Genomic DNA, 21937 nt, shown 5'->3' with positions numbered 1-21937 from the left:
GTCTGGGGACAAGACTCCTCCCTGTCGTCCTCGATACTGAATTCTCATTCAGTATTTTGGGCATCAACCTTATCGGAAGTTAAAATACAAAATGGCGAGCACGTCGAGAAAAACAGAATTTGAAAATCCAAGAAAAGCACTTTTTCGTTCCCCTACTGCTCTGGAGGGGAGCCAACAGGACCAACCAGGTAAAAAGTTTGTTAGAAAAGAGTAATGTTACAAGAAGAGACCGGAATTATCAGATTATTGTGAGAAAACGGCCTTCAAAACGAAGTGCACTGGTGAAACGTCTGCGCACTTCGACTTCCCGCCACTTTTCTCAAGACAGAAACTTTGGAAAATTCGGCATGGTGCGAGGGAAATTCGGAATGGTGGTCTTGACAAACCAACTAGCCTACCAATTCTTAGTTGACGACTTTCATATTCATCAGTCAAATATAGGCTTGATACTAGTAGCAGCACCTTAATAAAAGATGATGTGGAATGCTGTAAACAGCTTTAGCCTAAATATCATGGAACTAGTGGAAGTGAGTAGAAAAAAATTATAAGGTAGGGACTAGGGTTGGGTGTCCGGAAATTGGGTACAAATGGGGCCAAATTTCCCAAGTTATGGATTACTAACTAAACATGCTAAGAATTTCTGTGACATTGACAAAGTCGATTTTCATCTCCCCTCATTTTGGGGCACACTTAAAGGTGTAACTTCTAGCTGCACACTTCAGGGTTGAACTTTTTGGTAATCCTTACTTTTAGGACCCCGTTCCTAGTATATAAGGTTACAAGACTCACCAAAACAGCTGACTAAATGACACTCAAAAGTGACATTCTGATATTTCTTGTCTTATATCTGAACAGTAATCAGTATGACCCTTCTTGAATATCAGTAGGTTTAATTTTGTGGAAAGAGGCTGGCAGGGCTTTGATTTATGAGGGAAATTAGGGGGTAAATACGGCAATGACAAACAGTAAACAGACTCAAAAACCAAGATGGCAAACTGCAAAAAAGGTAGGAAAGTCACATTTTGAAAGTGCTTTCAAAATTACAACTTTAGAACATTAATCAGAAGATAAAAGACTTCTTTAGCCTGCAAAAGTCACTTTGGTACTGGAGAGTCTATTGCCAAAGTCAGTTTTGAACAGAACTTGTGAAATATTATATTTCACAAGTATCTCTATATTATATAGAGGTGTCCTAAAGATAAGGATTACCAACTTTTTAAATAAAAGTCAGTGTTCTGGGTACATCATGTACTGTAGCCTATCTCCATGCTTGGAGCAACTGTTAAATTAGGCAAAATAAAAAAAAATCCTGTTTAGCATCCTGCCTTTTTGAAAAAAAATAGGAGAAGGTCCTTTTTTTTCCCCTCCAAAATGGTCGCCCAACCGGGCTATTTTTCAAGATGGCCACTAGCTTTATTTTAAATTGGCGGCTACTTGGACTTAGGAAATGACATAGGCCCTACTACTAGTACTAGCTTTATATGGGCTAGATGCAACAGACAAAGAGGCCAAAAATGATATCACTGTTTAAATTTTTTTTTTTCGGTTTAAAAAAAAGAAAAAGAAGGCGGCCTCCAAAAAGGAAGCGGGCAGGGACACTTTTTTTCTTTCTTTTTTAATTTGTCCTAAAACAAACCAGTTTTCTTTCTCTTACCAGATTGGCCCCTGCTCAGCAGGCTTCAGGTTGAACATGACACTGAAGTTTGCATGAGGAATGTGCAAAAAGGTGAGTAGCAATGTCTTAATGTAGGCTATTGTAAAGCTGCTTCATGCATGAAATTAAGCTTTGTTCAAAAGTGTCTTGTCAAGATGAAACCTTGACAAGTAGTATTTAAGTTAGTATCTTTGTGTGGTTTCTCAGGTGCGGCATAATTATTACATTGTTGTAGATGTATAAAATGGCACATGTTGTAAACAGAAATGTAGCTCAAAACAACTTGTAAGAAACCTTAATTTGATCCAAACATACCTCTTCCTAGGACATCATGTACATGTACAAGTGTGAAGATTGTTTCATACAAGTATAAGCAAGTACCTTTTCAGTAAATGTTTCATTCAAGTCAGGGCTTACAGAAGAGCAAGTTACGCAAGAGCATGGCTTGTTTCAAAGCATGTAGCGATTACGATCGAAGACCCTTTGGGCAGATTATTTAATGTCTACCGCTAGTTCTCAGAAAGGCATCTATAGACGGTTTACTAGAGACAGTCTCAGTACTTCAGTCAGTGACATTCCCTTCAACATGCAACAAGTCAAGTTAGTCAACATATGCAGGCTTAGGGTAAGCATCAGACAGAATATTAGGTGAAGACTTGCATGTGTAAAACAACAGGCTTATGTACATCTATGTTAATCTGAGGCCTCCAAAATCAAGGATTTCATGTTAATTTCTCGTGAAACGATGAAGTTTAGGTACTTAATACATATGCAGAATCACTCTCTGAATGATATAAATTAAGCATTACAAGACTTCATTAACTAAGCCTTCATGATATTGAAACAAGGATTAAGTAAATATCAGCAAAAGTGGGAATGTAGGGCTCAATATTTAGTGAGAGTCTCAGTCATTCAATATACATTGTATTATTGGGTATATTTACTATATTAGTATATTTAAATGCTTTGTTGTCAAGGGTGCAGTAAGCTTAGTGCTCATTGCATGTTAATGTAGGTCTAGCACACTGTTTTGTTGCATCACAAAGAATCTAAATAAAAACCCCAGGATATTGTAGCATTTTTTTCCAAAACACTCTTGAATTATCCACAAACGTGCACAGTTTTTTTCTAATTGAATGTTCCTTTTTTTTTACTTCACCAGAATTACACCTGCAGCGCTTGGAAGACCTGAAGAAGAAAGTGGACTATTTGGCCCAGACTGACTGGAAGTATACACCAGCCCAGAAGCTGATTGGTTTAGAGTGAGGTGATCTTATCACTCCAGCCAATAGGAGGAGGTCACAGAAAAAAATTGACTGGAAACAGTTGCTAATGACTATCTGCAAAGCTGATTGGTTTAGAGGGAGCTCATCTGATGACTGCAGCCAATAGGAGGAGGCGACAGAAGAAAATGGCTGGAAATGCAAACTATCTGTGAAACTGATTGGTTTAGAGTGAAGTTATCTTGTCAGTCCAGCCAATGGGAGGAGGTGATAGAAAATGACTGGAAAGGCAAATTCTTGCAAAACTTATTGGTCTAGGATGGGGATCTTTTATGAAGGCAGCCAATAAGGGAAGGTGAAACACATTGTTGATGGAAAGATTTGCCAACCAATAGTGAAATGGTTGAGAAGTTCTAAAGAAAGCAGCCAGTAAGAGGAGGTGAAACAGATCATGATGGGAAAGACTCAGAAGCATGAAGGCTGATTGGTCAAGAATGTTATCTTCTGATGACGGCAGCCAATCAGATCAATCGAATAACAATTATGGAATGCATGTATATCATTGGTGTGTATGGCAATTTAGCATGTACTTGTAATTGTAAGCAGCCAATCAGATCAATCGAATAACAACCATGGAATACATGTATATCATACAAGTTGGTGTGATATTCCTGAGTGAATTTTACCGACTCGACCAGAACCAGAATTGTATGCAGCCTATAAAATCCCAGACCACATATGTTGAAGAGCGCCCTCTACTAAAAAGTAACTCTGATCCATTCACTTGTATGTGAACACATGGTGAACACTACGGTTCCCTTCAGCCAAGTTGGTGATACCATGGAGGAGGGGCGATATGGCATGTTCTGGGAGACTGGGAATGAATCTGCATTATGTTACTGTTACCTTCCACGGTCCCTGTTACCAAATCTCAATGCTAAGTGCCCCGAAATCCTGGACAAAAACTGCATGATCAAAAACCGAGAACTTCACAAAATTAGAAATTCAGGCTTGGGGATTTAATATTCCTGCTTAACTTTCTGCTGATGTAAGCGGACTACACAGTGAAATACACAGGCTGACAAAAACACATGTAATGATGTTGGAAATAAAAGCGTGTGAAACAAGTTAGTTTGCCTGCCATGGATTTAATTGCCTCTCCGAGTTTTATGCGTTCATGTAAAACAGCAACAGCGCCCTCATGTATGTTGTTATTAATCCACGTAAATGTGTTCCAAGCATCTAGTATGGACTTCACATCGTATGCGTGATTGATTTTTGGCCCACTCGCCCCGGACTACATGCATTATTAATCGTCACTCGCGGCTCATTTTTCCTCTTCCCATACCTAAAAGCCGAAGCCGAAATACATTTATCCCGATGATGATGGAGGAAAAATAAATCAAGGGAGAAACGGATGATAGATGGGCGGTTTTTTCCCCCCTCCAGATGTCTGGCCGATTGCTCGGGTTCTAGTCATCACCACAGGACTCGCTAGATCTAACTCTCTTCTTTCAATAAGTTCGCCGCGCCGATCGGCCATAACACCGTGATAAATCATTCCCAATTCCTCGTTGCGTTTGTGAGCGAGTGACTGTGTGTGTGTGTGTTTGCCGCCTTATTCAAAATGCAGACGCGGTTGTCGTGTTGAAAGCCGATGTGAATCGGTCCCAATTGGGTATAGAGAATCCCAAATGATAATTTCTCAGATTTTCATACCAGACTTTCTGTAATGAGTTCTGCTACTACTAGTACTAGGGTTTGATTTCATAGAGCTGTGCCGTGGAATATATTACAGTTTTTCGACTGAGAAAAAAACGCTGTATGATTATGACGGGACCTTTTTATGTGGTCTTCTGAAAATTATTGTCTAGCAAATTCAAATAAGCATCCGTCCAGATAACATTGAGAATTACCATGGACCAGTGAAGTGGAATTTGGAATAACATAGTTGTAAAGGCCTACCAGCCAAAAATTGACACAAGTAGCATTTGAACTTGTATATTTGTGGGCATGTGGGCTTATGTGAGTGATCAATTAGCACTTAAATGTGAAATTTCAGTCTGTAACAATCGAAATCAATAAACATGTAAATGGGTCTAACATTATTTCAGCTTATCGAAAAGAGATGAGTGCGAGCGTGGGACAGGACAATTACGTGAGTAATTGTATGAAACAAGGGGGAAAGTGCAAACTTGCTGGTATATATAGAGCACTTGAAAACCTGCTAATTATCCCACCATGCGACCTTGTGGTACCACTTTAGGGCAGGCTGTACTATTTTTTATGGTTTAACAATTTGATGAAGCGTCGGTCTGTCTCAATCTAGTCAAGCGTAACCCTCCGGTTAACCGGCGGGCCGGGATGGCTAGGGTAGTGGGAGTACATTTATGGCGAAGGCGATTTGTGTGAACCTGACAATACCACGTCGTACTTTGTACTAAATTTCACCTGGTCTCCTTTTTTTGTGTTCCATGGCCATGCATCATCCTTTTTTGAACGAGACATGTACACAAAAAAACTCGTCGCTTGGGGGGAAAAAGGAGGAAAAAAATTGGCGGCAAAAGTCAGTGTACTTTTATGATTGAGTTGATCGACTCTCTAAATGCATCCGGTGAGCTAGTGCCTTCAATTCCCACCGACTTGTTTACGTGGGTTGTTTTGGTTGAGTTCCCGAACGTGTGGAAATGTCCATTTTTCATTTTTTTTTCCACCGGCGAGACACCGACTCGCCTTTTGTACCGTCGATCGAGCCTTGAGTCCCGGTGTAATTTAACCTGACACCGACATCAATCACGAAAGAACCTGTATAAAGAAACAAAATTACAAGTTCTGGCAAACCAGCACAATGCGATTGCGTATGATGTTATGAACAGATTATATACATGTAGTCAAACCATGGAAATTGAATTCACAAATAAAAAAAATGAAATATGAAAGTGGTTATCATTCCCCCCGACCCCAACCCACTCGACACGACATACAAAGCCCTTCATTACCACAATGTCATCATGTTGTTTACTTTGGTGGCCGGTAGTCAAGTTTTGTTGAATTGAAAATCAATCAAAAATTAATGATGTTTTGTAGTTGCACGTCTCTAGCGCGTTGAGCAGTCATATGTCAAATTTTATATCATTATGTTTGCAGGTAAAGTTTCTGTACTTTTGGTATCTCAGCAATTTTGCCCTAGAGCACAAGATGTTTACTTGGGTTAGTTACAAAACATCGACGGTGTCCCGTACTTTCGAGCCAAGGAATACAAAAAGTTGGATATTTCTGTTGGTTTGAAATGTACTCGTTTATTCAAAGCAGTTCAGCTGTTAAAAAACAGAAACATTGGTTTGTTACTTGCATTTCGCTGGTGGCACTTTGCCGCACGGCATACCCCAACACACAGCTTTAAAGGGTTCATACAATGTATTTTTTTAATGCAATCCTTGAAAACTTACCTTATGTCCCATTTTTTTCGATTTATTTCGTTTTGCCATTTTCCCGGGTATTTTGGTGCCTTTTTGGTTTTTCTGCTGATGCGAATTTCCATGTTCATGAGCAACAGTGTACTGTCATTTCAGGAAGAATTCTCAATGTTACAGTTATTTCAGCACCACAAGTTGCCAGAATTTTGGATATTTTGCTGTCGTAATTTTTCTTTTCTTTGGTGAACGTTGTTGCGTCAGAACCGAAAGTAAGGCACTGAGGAAACCTTTCTCACAAACGTTTTCAATGAACACATTTTTGGGTTCACAATTGGAACAAAAAACCCCGAAAGTGAACAGTGTCTTCCTGAAATGACATCACAGCAACATCACACCCTCAGTTGTCAGAAAAATCATGGGTAATATTTAAATGTTTAAAGAAGTGCACTTTTCAATAAACTGATTAACCAAAAAGGGATGTCCAATAGTTTTGAGGAGAAAGTTGTACAGAATATATTCCTATATGAAAAATTCATTGCATGCCCCTATAAACTGGTCACTGTGTGCGGGACCCAGCTAAATGCCAACTTCAGAATAAAACACTCGCGAGTCTCTGTTTTTTTTTACGCCGTCAACGGACAAAAAAAGTTAGAGTACAACTTTCGTAACAAAAAAAAGTCGATCTCTTCACAACTTCGCATTTTGTGCAAAATCCATTACCCTGATCTAATTACTTTCCTCCCACCTCTCTCCCCAAAAATCAGCCGGTCGTGACTCCGAGTTTAATAACCCCATCAAGTTTTTGTTTTCAACGGATCGTAATTTATGTGCCAGCTTTTGTGGTATTTACGGTCTACTAGAACGAATTTCCAAGCAGTTTTATGACCGTGCCAACCCTAATTCTTCTGATATTTTATCCAGATCCCGGCGTATTGAGAGAGACTGGGCCGTGACCCTCGTGCAAAACGCTGGCGCCACGGCAAACTGTCATTCCCTTTGAAGAATTATGAAACACTTATAAATTAAACCGATTGGCATTTCCACAAAAAAACCTAACCAAAGCAGCCGAGTTGTGTGAGGCATTACAACAACCAGACTTCTTCTATACCGCCATCAATTTATGCCGAGTTCACTTGCTTGTGTTTTTACTCTTGACAGTTTTGGAACTTGTTAAAAAAGTGAGTGCAGTTTTTTTTTGGCAGACTGATTGTGGCCGTTTTAGATAACGCGGGTTTGAAAGTGGCTCCGGTGCCATTTTGAATGTTTGCGTGTTGATCGTGGCTTCAAACTCGAGGTGACCATGTGGTAAAAATGGCACTTGGACTAGGAAGTTGGTGCCGAAATATAAACAATTTGTTTCTTGACTGAATCAAGCATGCATGATCAAAAATTCCATAAATTCATAATTTGTTTTGGTCTGGGGCCCAGCCCTTTCAAGAATCCGCGTATGCTCGTCGCCGCTTTTGCTTTCAAAAAAAAATGATGTTTTTTCCTTGCCGGTGTCACGGTCTCACTTCTCCGGCGTGCTAGCTTCTCCAAAACGGAAATTTCGCTTCAACACGCATGCACAAAATTGCGCAGTAGTGTACATTTTCGTCACTGTATTAGTGTGCTGAGTTTTTCGGGGCTGTACTTGTGTACGTAAGATATTTGTATGCATAGAATTTTCGTGGCGCGCACTATTAACTCCCAATATTAAAGACTTGAATTTGAAATGCACATTTATTTTAAGCCGTGGTTGCAAAAATAAGGACAAAATGGACCACGAACGAGCAAGGAACACGGACCAAGGAGTTCGTTCTTAATTAATCCTCCATGAACACACACATGCATGACGCTGGGAACACAAATCAGAATGCTTGCAAGACCATGGAATGACTTGACCCACAGGAAGTGTTACATAACACATTCTTGGGTGTCCCTCACTGTGTTATTAATGGGCTTGGTAGACTTCAGAAAACAGCCCGAGGAAAAGTAAGCACAGCGGACACATGAGCATGAATCGTGCTCATGTAACGTGTACTGTAACGTGCTCAGTTATCCGCCAAATCGACCCGGAGAAGCTAGCACGCCGGAGAAGTGAGACCGTGACACCGGATCGGTTATGACCTATTTTCGTAATTTTGGTACTTTGCTCTCTGTTTCGTTAGGTGACGTGGGCGTAAGTCTTTTGGAGATAGTGTGGTGTATTTTAGCGTTGGTGTTTCTCTGTTTTGGGGTGGTTTTTTTTGGGGGGGAGGGGGGTGGTATGGTAAGCAAGTAACGGACCTTTTGGTAGTTTGTCATTTGGTTGGTGGAAAGTTTGATTGTAGCAAATATTGTTGAGCTTATTGAGTCGGGAGATGTGTCACTTTGCTCTTAGGTTGCTCTAAGAGAGTGATCTGTTCTCCATTTTGGAGGTATGGTGTTGATCTCATATCGGTTTGGTTTCTTTTATATTGGAAAAAAATGTACATAATATTTGAAGACCACACAAAAATTGCTCGATTATTCTCAAAGCACCAACGAAACGCTGTATTAAATAGAAATTTAAAAAAAGTCCAGATTTGACTCAATAATCTCCAGGTGACCAAAACTTCCGACAAAGTTTTGTAAACCAATTTACGGGTAATAATACGACATCCATCAAAATATTTCAAGGCTTTCCTCTGAAAATCTGCCTTATTTTTTTCGTTCCACGATGACCCCAAACAAGCCTACATTTTGTTCGTACTTTTTTCCAGGCCATAAACTCCCACACTATACTCATTTCCTTTCTTTTGTTGCCCTCTTTGCTCGATTTATTTTCTTTAGTTTCCGAGTCGAATTCATACCTGTTTACGCCAGTGAGCTCGAAGAAGCGGAACGGTGTTGACATATTTCCCCCCTGCCGTAGACAATTGTCACTGTTGTGAAAAAGAGACGAATTCCTGAACGGTATTCGTGGATGACGCGCTGTTGAAGTCTCGATTTCACGGAGTTCGATGTCCTGAATGATCGTTTGTGCGTAGCCGAATAATACGATTATTTTGTAACTGAAAATACAATCACCAGTTGTACCTAGACGTCCATATCCGGTTTTCGGCTAAATGAAAACACCAACAGAATTTTGTTCTATTGTTGGCGTGCCTGGATACGCTTTGATGCGCACATCTCTCGCTTTCCTAGATCCAAGTTAACATCAGAAGATAGTTGTGGTAGAAGCAGTTTATCGTCAGTGAGTGTCTGTGCACTATCCAGTTATTGCTTTTACTTCATCCCACCGTATTCCGCTCCATCTTCATCCTGACGCACCTTTTGCTCAGCTCTCTTCGAAAAAAAGAGTTTCCCATTGGGGGCCGGGTGGGGGGGGGGATGCAGAGAAAATGCTCTCTTTTTGGATTTCAGGCCCTGCCTCATTTTTGATCTTATGCGACCATTTTGTACGTAGTGCGAATACTGCACAAGCGAGCTCACTATTCTGCACCTGAAGGCAATTGTTTTGATTGAGGGCGCCCTTCTCCAGCACCGTATACGGCGATGCAAATACCGTAAAACAAAGGCCTTTTTCTCTTTCTTTGACTACACGATTGTCTCGCGAGTCATTGTTTTATCAAAGAATACAGATTGTGTGTGGATTTATTGGTCTTTAATTAGTTGAGAAGTATTGGCGGGAGTGTTCCCTGCACCTTGCAGTGTTCTTGCTCACAAACTCCAGTTTCCATGAACTGTGAATGTAAAAAAATAGAGCTTTTGAATCGGAACTGTGCCATGTACATTATAGTATACAACATGCATTATACGAGGTGTTCATAGCTGGAAACAAAATTAACAAGCTTAGGTAACAAAACAACATTGCTCGAGGGATTTTTCCATTTCAATGGTTTAAATTATTGCACTCTGCAGACACCTCGTCTTGCTTGCCGGGACATGAGTTTGAGAGATTCTTGTTGAACTAATTGAACTAGGCCTACACGTATTTATTTGTCCTCTGCGGTGAGAACTTTTTGGCCCAGATAGATGTCCCAAATCCAAGTAACCAGGATTTTGTTCTGGGAAAAAAATGGTGTAGCTCTATACGAAGTTCTGAGAAGCACAGTGTTTGCTCAACCCAAACGGATAGCCTTCGGTTGCCTGAGTTACTGAGTACCGACTTACTGACTGAATGCGTCACCGAGTGTAATAATGCCCTAAACTTTGACTTTCGGGTCCAGCTGAATTAAGCAAGCCTAGTCTTGTCCTACAGTATAGAAAAAAGTTCCCGATCAGTATTAAATTGTTCCTTTGTGTAACACATAACTAGCAGGTAGGCCTATAATTTTCCCCAGCACGCAAACAAACGATTAGTTATAGTCTTTGGGGGTCTCCTAGCGCGCTTTATCTGATTGTGAAATACGAGAGCGCATCCGCGTGCAATCCACGGGGCCAATTTATCATTATTAACGACAATTCATAATGCATTGATATGGCAGGCCTGCGATATGATGGGCCCATTTAGGGGGTCATTAGTGCTCTTTGATATTGCTAGGGTCGTGTGATGTCGATTTGGTTTGGAACTTTTTGTCTGTCGAAAATGGGCAGCGGAGGCAAAACGAGAAATCATCAAGCAGAAAGACTGATGGAAAAAATCATAATGTCCAATAAGCGTAAAGCATCCGTGATGATCCGTCTAACTTAGGGTTTTATGGAATACATGTATAGACCTCTGGCACATTAAGGCTACTTTGTCGTTAATATTACTTTATTAGAGAGATCTCAAATTACAATGTAGGCATTGGATAGAATATGATTTATTGTATAGATGTTGTCTGATGTTAAACTATATGCCTAGGCCTATATAGGCATTACAACATCAAGGTAGAATTTGACATTGTGGAGGAGCAAGGTATTCAGATGGCAAGCCTACGGTATAAAAAACATTTGAAGATAAAATAATGGGGTAGACAATTTCTCTCTGGATATCTTTTCGCTGGTCTTACTTCAAGCCGTACTTAACTTTGTCGCTTCCCTCTGGCAGGTTGAGCTTATAATCATTGGTTTACTTCATTACTAACTAGAAGCTGTGGCACACCCATGTGACTCTTTTAACTCATCCCGGGCCTGCTATACTTTCCTACACGAACAAAAATCTACAAAGCAGAAAATATCCAGCTTAAGAGAGCATTTAGCCTAGCCATGCATAATCGTACTTCACAGGTAGCAGATTTTTTAGACTTTTGTCTGAAATCAGACTTTTTGAATCGAGAGAAAGACATCAGTATATATAGAAAGAAATGCATCTTTCAGACCTTTCATCCAATTTTCAGAATTTGCTATAAATTGACATTCTCATTCCTGAAGTCTTAGCGTTCAATTTTGTTCAACCTAAGCTTTCCTTTTTAGAACCCCGTATTTGGCTTATAGTCAAATCATGTCAGTTTGAATATAACTTTTTACGTATTTATGTGCGTAAGACAGTAAACTTTCTCGGTGGAAGGTAACTCGTATGTCCCTTTAACCACAGATTCCCAACAACACAATTTCGTCCTTATCTGCGGACTCTTTTCTTTGTTAATATCCATTTTTATCCGCTACTTGTGTCTAGGTGATATCGTATCGAGAGCAAAACAATTGGCGTGTTTTTGTGACCTTTGACCCGTTGTTGAAACGCCGCCGGTACACATCATCATCAGCATGGTCATCATCACCAAACATCATCAGGTTCATCGTACAAGTAGAATATTTCCCGCCAAACGACAGGGCCATCGGGATGATAAATGATGGATGAATTATTGGTGCGTGGTGTTTTCAATCATCCCCGGGGTACTTAACCGTTCATTCATCATGTGCCACGTCAAACCCTTTTCCCCATTACGCAAAGCGAAAGAAATAACCGGGGACTTGACTAATGATCGGAGTTCGTACACCATTAGCATATCTCTACCGCTTTTTTTTTGCCGAGATCGAGAGGATATTCAAATTGGGGTCTCTATACACGGGATAAGCGGCAAGCCTTTGCGCGGTCCACACACACAAAACAATATTTGTTTTATGGCCTTTGAGGCGCGGAGCCGATGTTTAATTAATGATAATTTACGAGTTGCAGTTGTCGACCGAATGCCAATTTTTCCACCAAGCACGGGAAGATTTGTCATCCTCACGGCAAACAATCCAGGCCACAAAACTCCCTCGTGGTGTGTGTTTCAACTCTCGCACCCCTCTTCATTTCCCCTCCTGACTGGCCCAGTCAGTAGTGATGCAACTATTCACCGCTCCGTCTTTTTATTATTCTGGAGTGAATATGGACATTACAATTTATGATGGCGCCACGGTGACCAGAACATATAAATTTTATTTCATACCGTCGGCGGCCCCGGCCTAACATCTTTACGACTCGCCGTGCAGATTTAATGCTTAATGTTCGCGGGAACGACATTCACCGTTGAGATATATTTCCCCCCTACTTGCAATTTATAACGGCGGTGGACGAGAGCTGGCTTGACATGTCACGTACAAAAGGGAACTTCATGTCCCTACTTCAATTTCTCTCCGTGGTTTAAACTGTGTTTTACACATAACATAAATATCATTAATATTGTTTTTGGAATAAATACTGTTCGACCGCATTCATCTTTTTTGGGCTGAAATTTAAAAATCCAAATTGTTTTTTAGAACTTACGCAAATTGGCTGATGACTGGCGGACGCTCGTACGCGCTGTATGAAGAGAAACGGAATTAGATAGAAAATAAAAGTAAAAAGAAACACAAGTAAACATATATCTCTGTTTATAAAAGTTTTGTCTTAAGTCTATACCGAAACATGTTTATAGGTTGCTGAAGGTAATTCCATTATATCCAATTGGATATTCATTTTAGTTGTAGTATCTAGTCCTGAATGTTGAAGGGCTAGGGCTACTCTGTGAACGGAGCCTGTTTTCATGATACATTGTAACCATAGTGTGAATTTGTAAACGAATTGGACACCAGACTAATAAGAGCCTCGCTCTCAGTCTCGTAGACCCGTATGCTGAAATCCACTTGCTGTACCATTTGTAGGTCAACAGGATACATTTTCTCTCATAGAACATTATTACCATCACATTTGAATGCACAGACCACCCACATTTTGGTCCTCAGTGTCATCCATTTTATGTTCGGATGTGGCCAACATGTAGACCCCTGTCCGCCATTCACTCTGCCATAATTTACGGGCCAATATTTCAGTTTTTATGGTGCGAGTAAGGTTGTAAAATCGGGTTGTACGACCGGACCTGTTAAAATTGTATTTGGATAATTTCGCAGTGCAATAAACTTGCAAAATGTGCCGGATATTGGACCCAACACATTGTGTTGAGATATGACAATGCATATCTTATGAATGCGACCAACACCTTTTTCTTTACGAAATCCATCTGCTACCATTTGCTACTACGAGAAGGTATTAAACGTGGGGTCATGCACTGTGGGCAAAGCTAATTAATTTTTTTTTTTAAGAAGAGTCTGTTTTTCTTTGATGACTTCGAAATCTTCTGAAGTCACATTTTGTTCCCTAACCATGATGGTTATTCACAAGTCATGTATTCACAAGTGATTCTGTGAAACCCTCATGCATATTGCATCAAGGTGTACCTCAACAACTCCTTAAGTTCAAGCGTTACCATACCACAGTGCCAAAAAGCACGTTTTTCCTCGAAATCTGTGACTCAGTTATTATTCGTCGAACTTAACCTTGCCACTCGGCTGTGGCCGACCGACCGACGTGCAACCGTCGATTCCAGGTATACGTAGTTGTAAACGGTGACTAAATCGGGTGTGTTCATGTACGGCAAACTATGACGTGGACTTTAATTCAGGATGAGTCAAGATTTCATGCCACATTCGGTTTAAGTCGTTTAGTCACATTATCATTATAGTTTCCATGGCCAGTTGTTTGATGCATCGTCTTTAAATGCACTTGTATACACTAAAAATGCAAAGGGGCGAATGCAAAATAATCCTTGGTATATGCCGGTAATAACTTGTACATTTTGTGTCAATTATGTGGTTTCTGTGATAATGAACTCGTTTCAGTACACTTGCAACAACGGTAGCATTCTCATTCAGAGAGAAAAAGGTTCAAAGACGGCAATGAACTTGTCTGACACTGCACAGACTCGAGTCGCGTCTAGTTCAGACAGAAGCTTGACCTTCTGTAGCCCGCCTACCCGAAGGACTCGACTTTCTACAGGCCAATCCCCGCCAGAAAAGAAAAGAAATGATTTAGTGCGAGCTTAACTGTTTATCCTCCATCTCCCTCACCCGCGAGAAATCAATCCCGCCCGAGCGCGCCGCGCCAGCACTGCCCGAATAAATCTTTCAGTTGGCGGTAGCCAGATATCTTTCAACCGGCCCGGAAAAGATATTACGGGGTTGCGATGATTGAGGAGTCGTTTCAGCGTGTCCGGCGCTCTTTGATTAGGGGGCGAGATGCCGCGAGAAGACGGCGCGGTGTGGTGTTGTTGATTCGCCTGCCAGGCAGTGTTGACATGTCTGACCGCGGACTCTCTGGATATGTCACTTGCGTTATAATCCCGCAGCCGTGACTGGAAAGATAACAGTCTGGTTTCCAGCGTGCGTCACGTGATAGTTTGCGTGAAAGAAGACCCCGCAAGGGTGTGGAAACGTCGATTGAGAATCAGACCTTTTCATAAATTATACATTCGAAAATGTTCCCTTTGGAGGAGTCTTATGTGTCATTCATGAGATCACATAGCATTTCCGCTTGTTTGTTTGGAACCTGTACACAGTACAGAATGCACATGTACATGTACATGTATAGGAGTACGCTGTTGTAGTAGCGGAGGGTAAATCGAAAAAAGTTCCTGCTCCGGATTGTCAGCGCTTTCTGACATGAACGTGATGTCAAATTAATTGAATTGTTGAGCCTTTAAACATCATTAATGTTTGTCTTCTCCCACATTGTTAATTTTTATGGGGTGTCCCCAGCCACCCACATTTTACCTGGTTTTTATGTCTGTATTGGTTCCTTGATTGTCGGTTTGTCTTTGTTCTCGTTCATCTCATAACCACTTCGCCGAGGCTGTGTGTCATTAATGTAACTTGACACCAATGTTCCTTCGCGTCTCTTCACGGTACGTCAGTTCCCTTTTCTCCCCTAGCCAACCTTCCCACTCGACTCAAACCTCCACCATACCAGGCTCACTGTCTGTGCAGTGTACTTTAACTACATATGTACCAAATGTATACACCTTCGTGTGTGTGAGCCAGCCAACCCGAAGATTCATTGATTTAATTTCTCGCTTGAAGGGAGCCCTCCATGGTTCCTCGCGGAGGCGAGCTGCCGGCTCGGGCCGGGGGTGTGGGAGGCCCCACACGGTTGTGTTACCTCGCCACCCCGGCCGGTCTACATCTGTCGCAAGCTGGTATTTTCTGCATCATTCAACCATGGTCCGTGAACACCGGCTTTCTATTATTATTATTTTTCGCCTTGAAGGCCATGTGGTATGTTGTCAAATGAGGCAAGATGGCTGCCATATGCGCTTCGAAAATGACAGCCAATTCCATTAAGAACTGATGAAATGTGTCTAACGTGCGGCTTTCTTGAGTTGCTATTTCATTAAAGTTTTATGAGACGTGGAGTTGCATGATAAATTATGTTTTTAAAATGAACAAGGATAGTACATTATGTGCTGCAAGAGAAAGTATTGTCGCAGTCTCGCTACATCTACTGGTATAACGACGTTGTACCTTACTGTACCATCTGAAACGTAAGGTGCTCGTAAATCGTAATCACGTGAGCAATGTAAGGTGAAATGTGTTTGCTGCCACCAAGCGTTGGAAAGTGGAGTGCCGTGCATTTATGCGTCTGCGTGCACGGCGCGCAACTGCTTCTAGTTTCCTCTCACTTCCCTATCCGCTGGTGTTATGTTAGTATGTCATTCTCAGTGGCTAATATAACTTATGAGCCTCTGCCAGTTGCAAAAACTTAGAGGATCTTATTTCTTATTTCACGTGTGACTGAGCGTTTCATTTCGCACAGCTAGGTAGCACGTACGTTTACAAGTCACCGGCATTTTAGTAGACTTCCGCCTGTCCAAAACATAGTGCATGCCATAGGAGGTAGGGTGTAGTTTGTAAGATGTAAAGACGTCGGTGTGCTGTTAGGTGTCTTCGCTCAAAAGGCTGAACGGTATAAAGAAGAAACTCTAAATGTCACCAATGGGTTGTCAAAACTATGCACGCCATTGAGGTGTAAAATTTTAATTTGGTATTTAATATGAAGTTGACGCTCCACGTGGCTCACGCGTTATGTGTGAAACCGTGGTGAAACACTTCTGTTTGCACTGGGCACGCATGCAGTCAATCATGGGCGAGGCAGCTGCCTTAACAAGACATGTATTAAAGGAGCAAAACCTATCACAATGTACCGTGAGTTTAGGTGTTTACTTGCGAGGTGTTATCAACGCCTGCAATGTTGAAGCAGGCTTTTTGTCAAAGGCTGTGAAGTTATTAAGCATAACATCGTTCATGTTTGAACACTGCGTTAAGCGGGAGAAAAATCGAGAAAGAAATGTAATTTTGCTCATCAAACCCGACCTTGTCCCGGTCCTGAAAATGTGTACTGATATATCACCAATGTGCACGCACTGTAGGTCATCACATTATCAAGTTTTTCCCCCCTTTCGCGCCTTTTCGGGCCACTGATCGTCTGCCACGGCGCGTCTGGATTTACACCTTGCGCATGCGTGGGCTTGGGACCGCAGCGCGCCGCACCTGTTTGGGCCTGTCACGCGGACGCGCGAGTGGGCACCGCTTAACGACAGCTGCCGCGCTCCGAAGCTGTCATTTTCTCGCCATCTATATACATCGCTCTCAAATCAAACCCGGGGAAAATGACAGCTCGGGCCGGCGCGAAACACGGTCAGGTTACCATACGAGGGGGCTCTTGATCTATTAATACTACTCGCTTGATACTTATCCGCACTCCTGCGAGTACACCGAGTTACTGCACACGCATGTCGTGTTCCCTATCATAAATATTCAAGCTCGAGATTTTGAAATAGTCATTTGACTAACACTGAAACATTGATCAAGAAATGCCATCAGGCGATTTATTATTTAGCCCATTTCTCGTCAATGTGCCAGTCAATGTATTTGTTTTCCACAGAGACTTTTAAATCCAAGACATTTTCACAGAACTATAGTTCGGAAAGGTAAGAACCATTGGTTATGTGTACCTTTGTGTAGGGTGTACGGATAAAAGCCTATACTGTTAACCAACTATAATTAGGTCAAATTTAAATGAACGATACACCGTTGCTTCAGATATCTAAAGGCTCAATCATGACGACGATACACGCAGCCTACTTGTCTATCTGAAACATACTTCTGCCATGCCCACTATAACTCGGATAGAATACTCAAGTTAATATCACTTGGAGGTATCAAAATTAGTTACAGTATCCATCCATTCCCTCCCGTACTCCAGAGTGATAACAAACTATGATTGCTTACTTTCCCGAATGGCTTTTAGCAAACCGGCGAGGCCCAACAAAACAGACCCCGATAATTTAATCTAGGGGAGAACCTCGACGTATACGTATACACGCCACACGGCAGCTCCCTTTTTCTTCTCCTCGCTGGCAATCGCCATAAATTTCTCCCGCTGCTAATTTGACGGATGATAAAAGTTGGCATTCTGGAGCGGCCGAGGTTTGGGATATAAAAACTCGGCCGCTTCTGTCTTGATCTGACGCGCTTCACAAATCTTGGCTGTCAGCTGACCCCATTCATTAGATTCAAGTCTCGTTAACAGTATCGTGGTGCTTATATGGCGTTTGAAATACCAAAGTCTTCAAAGCGCTTCACAATAATATTACCCCCATTCATCAGTCAGCGAGACCAGCTGGTCTCTTTCCTCAAAGGTTGCTCCTGGGTGGAGATCGGCAATAATAGTAAAGTGTCTTGCCCAAGAACACAAACACAAATGCCCTGTCAGGGTTCGAACACTCACATACCATCGCGCTTCACCCCCCTTGTCCATCAGGCAATGAGACAGTTTTCTGCACAAGCTTGAGTTCAGCGCAATCTCTTCTCTATCCTCACACAGTTACCTATAATGGGTGGAGAGTGGCAGTAGTAGTAAAGTGTCTTGCCTATGACCACAAGCACCATTATCCCTTGTAAGGGTTCGAACCCACGTACCATCGCACACGAGTGAGTCACCGTCGTAACCATTGGATAACGGCACTCTACAGGAGGACGGTGTCTTTATTGGGCAGTACAATAATTGGGCAATTCCAAAGTTTTCAAATTCAAAATGAGAGTTTGAGATAAGTAGAAATTTCTAACACATCATGAGACTCAGTTCGTTCGTCTTCCAAACTCTGTAACTTCCCATATTTAAGGGAACCGAACGGTTAAACTTCCGAGCGTATGGTGAAAAGGTAGAGCTTATTTGAGAGCCCATAAACATTTTATATGAACACTAGAGTTGTCAGATCGACACGAAATGCTTTAAAGGCTTTGACAGTTCAGAATATTAAAGTCGCGGCCCCATCTCATCTCCCCAGCGCTTCCTCATTTCTCACCCTCAATCCCCTCCTCATCATCGGTACAAAATGACCCTCTTTCTCAGGCTCCCGAACCAGGCCTCCCCCTACTTGATTGTGTTTGACAGCTCCCACTCTGCCATGGATTTTGGCTCCCACTTTCCCATGTATTCTAGCTCTCCCGCTTTTTATAGTCCCCATCAGATCCGTCCGGGCTTAACCAACACAAAGTGACACGTTGTTTGCCGTCAGAGGGACATAATTTCATTGCCGCTGATGAACCCCAGAGTGCAAGGCAACCGCGCGGTGCCAGCTTCAGTTTGTGCGGCTTAAACTTGACGCGGGTCGACTCGCATTTTGGATTTCTTACTCGTGCCGACCGATCACAACCGATTCTTTTTTGAAATGCAATTTGGGCGTTGGATATTTAACTTGCGTCTTTCAAAAGACTCGCAGTTATTTTTATGTTACCCGTTGATTGACTAGAAAGCAATCGGCCTTATTAGTCTTTCTTCCGTGAAGGTTTGATATCGATGTCTCTTATTTAATGTCACTTAATTATTATGTGACATCTTTGATTTGTTTGCAGGCCCTATTCATTATTTATGTTGTTTCGTAGACTTTATTGGTAGTTCTACGATGAGGTTTCTTGCTTTATTCTGTACAGCGCCTATAGGTTCAATTAGGGTTTGTGTTATGCAATGTACGGGGAAAATGGTACATTATTTTGTGTTCTTGGGCAAGACACTTTATTACAACTTCCAGGAGTAAAATGGGTTCCTGAGAAGGTAAAGACCAGATTACACTGATCTCGAGCTGCGTCAGAAAACTGGTCCCATGGCTTGATGAACTGGAATAATAATTGTGACTGCGGTTTGAGACATTGGCATCTGGCATTGTAGGCCTACATTGTGTACAGACCATGTCCATTGAGACAGGTTTACCAGTGAGTCCCCCGATTTGTTCGTACCTGTGGCCATGCCGTCATTTCTTTTTCGAAGTTTACAACTTCAACTCGAAGACTCAACTGAAGTGTTGAATGTAAATAAGGTCTTTTGTGCATTCAGTACTGTAGGACATGATTGCAAGACAGTGAAAAAAGTCAGTGTTTACCGTGTCCTGTTCAGTATCTTTCGTCCACGTGTCACGACACGTTAACTCAGTGATCGTATATCACTCATTCTGCGCATTGCTTGGCATTTTTTCATCATCGCGAGGCGGCAAGAATTGACCTCTAAGAGAGGCGATGTAGCACTGACACCTTGTCTCTTCTATACGCGCTTCCTATCCAAATATCCAGTTACCTCTAGAATAGGAAGACTTACCGCCTTCACCTGTCCGCGAAAGATTGGCGTCATTTTAAAGGTGTCAGAAGAGGGATCTGTATAGTGGTATAGTAAGAGGGATTTACAACTGTTTGATAGGCAAGGACTTGACCGACAACAGTCTTCCTGCTTAGATTAGGACCCAAATATCTGGTGCTCGATAGTGCTCGTGGGAAGCTACTTTGCAAGATCAGATGGTCCGAAGAGAACCAATAGTTGACCCCAGTGGTGCATCCAGGATTTGTCTTTTGGAGAGCTCCCCGGTATTGTTTCGACTGGCCGTAGCGATTTCGAAAAGAGGGGGCAGGGGTGGAGGTGTGTGTTAGTCCCGGCTCCGGGAGTTCTTATATGCAAATGAACGCTTCATTCAAACTATTATATTGACTGGCGACCTCTGTTAATTTTCTTTCACCTTTCCTTTTTTTGTCAAGGGGGGGGGGGGGGGTGCCTCAAGTCCCCTTGAGGGTCCCCTTTAGGTATACGCCTCTGATGGGCTCCTTGGAAGATCTCCTTTACTGAACAGCATAAAGATCCAAAGATAGTCATGTTCAAGTTTGGGAAAGTGAATTTATCATAATACGCGAAAGCAAGCCATCTGCCCTCTGCTGCTCTCGCGTGAGAAAGCCATTAAAATCCGATTTCGTGAGAGCCCCATCATACAAAACAGGAATGATTAATTTCATTTTTTTTTAAAACAACACAAACTCGTAAATAATATGCCGATTAACGTCCCCGGCAAAGACAGCGCGGCTTACAGATGATGATGATTAATCTTCGGGGAAAAAATAAATCAGAAAAAATATTAACCTAAATACGTAAACTGTCCGCCCACATAATGTAGTGCGTGCCCCGGTCCTGCGTTTTCCCCATCAGACTTGCTCAGCGTAGCTGGAGAATAAACATAGCGGTGAACTTTAAAGACTGAAAAACGGCTCCACATGAAAGACAAGCTCAAGTCCAGAACCCGCTCTGTTATTTTGTTTGCTCGGTTTTTTTGGACAGAAGAACATCAATTACTATTTTTTTTTAGACTACCGTTCCATTGATTGACCCATCTTTCTTAAAAAGATCGTTCAGGGGAAATTAAGGAACTTCAAGGATATTCTTTAATCTATTTCCAGCCACACGGAGAACCTCATCTGTTAACCTGAGTATTAAAAAAAAAAAGTATTAAAAAAAAGTAGAAATGACGGTAAATTATTCACAGGTTAAGTTTGACAGCTAAACAACAATATTAATCTTTAATTTGTCATCCTACTTTTTTCCTGATATAATAAAAGCTTTTTTTTTCTGACAGTTTAGTCCACGATTAACCACTAGACCAGCATCGAACGATGCAAAAATCCAAATTGCGGTTGGCACCACCATTGATTGAAATGGTATTACAGACTGGAGGCCTGTCCTCACATCATTCATGTATAATGAGGACGGGCAACTTACTCAAAGCTTGTGGAATCTAATTGGTTCCCTTGTGCCGTGACGGTCACCTTGCTGCTTTTCCTGTAGTCTGATTGGCCGCCTTCGATACGCTCACACTTCATCCGGGATTCGGCGCCTTACACGCCTTACACGCGCGTGGATATTTAAATTAAGTTGACCCTTTACGTCATAGGTCGGCCAACGAGGTGTTCCACCTTCACGAACTCCGGTCGGAGAGATTTTGAAGTTGTGTTCAGACAGTATTCAAGCTTTTTAAGGACTATTTTATGTTTCCCAAAAAATTTCTTAATATAGAAATTTTTCGCCAGGATGTATATGAATAATTTTACAATGTATTTTCTAGTTTGAAAAATGTAAACCTACATTTCACTCCCAAGTGAGATTTTGGAAT

At 41.7% G+C, this 21937-nt stretch overlaps 1 protein-coding gene across 1 annotated transcript; it reads left to right on the top strand.

Annotated features, from left to right (window-relative positions):
- Positions 1-25: 25 nt before the first annotated feature.
- Positions 26-4004, top strand: LOC119732111. The gene is made up of 3 exons (XM_038205502.1): positions 26-188; positions 1658-1726; positions 2817-4004. Exons 1-3 carry the CDS (start codon positions 92-94, stop codon positions 2918-2920), a joined length of 270 nt encoding a protein of 89 aa, XP_038061430.1. The 5' UTR covers positions 26-91; the 3' UTR covers positions 2921-4004.
- Positions 4005-21937: the final 17933 nt, after the last annotated feature.

Source organism: Patiria miniata, unplaced genomic scaffold, assembly GCF_015706575.1.
Source record: "Patiria miniata isolate m_02_andy unplaced genomic scaffold, ASM1570657v1 HiC_scaffold_24, whole genome shotgun sequence".
NCBI lineage: Eukaryota > Metazoa > Echinodermata > Asteroidea > Valvatida > Asterinidae > Patiria > Patiria miniata.
Note: the sequence above shows the minus strand (reverse complement) of the source record. Positions and strands in the feature narration are given on the sequence as shown.

Excerpts from the sequence above, each read along its gene's own strand:
- LOC119732111 (XM_038205502.1), top strand. The coding sequence starts at position 92 with ATGGCGAGCACGTCGAGAAAAACAGAATTTGAAAATCCAAGAAAAGCA. Across the intron at positions 189-1,657 it reads GAGCCAACAGGACCAACCAG|ATTGGCCCCTGCTCAGCAGG; the intron begins GTAAAAAGTTTG and ends TTCTCTTACCAG. Across the intron at positions 1,727-2,816 it reads CATGAGGAATGTGCAAAAAG|AATTACACCTGCAGCGCTTG; the intron begins GTGAGTAGCAAT and ends TTACTTCACCAG.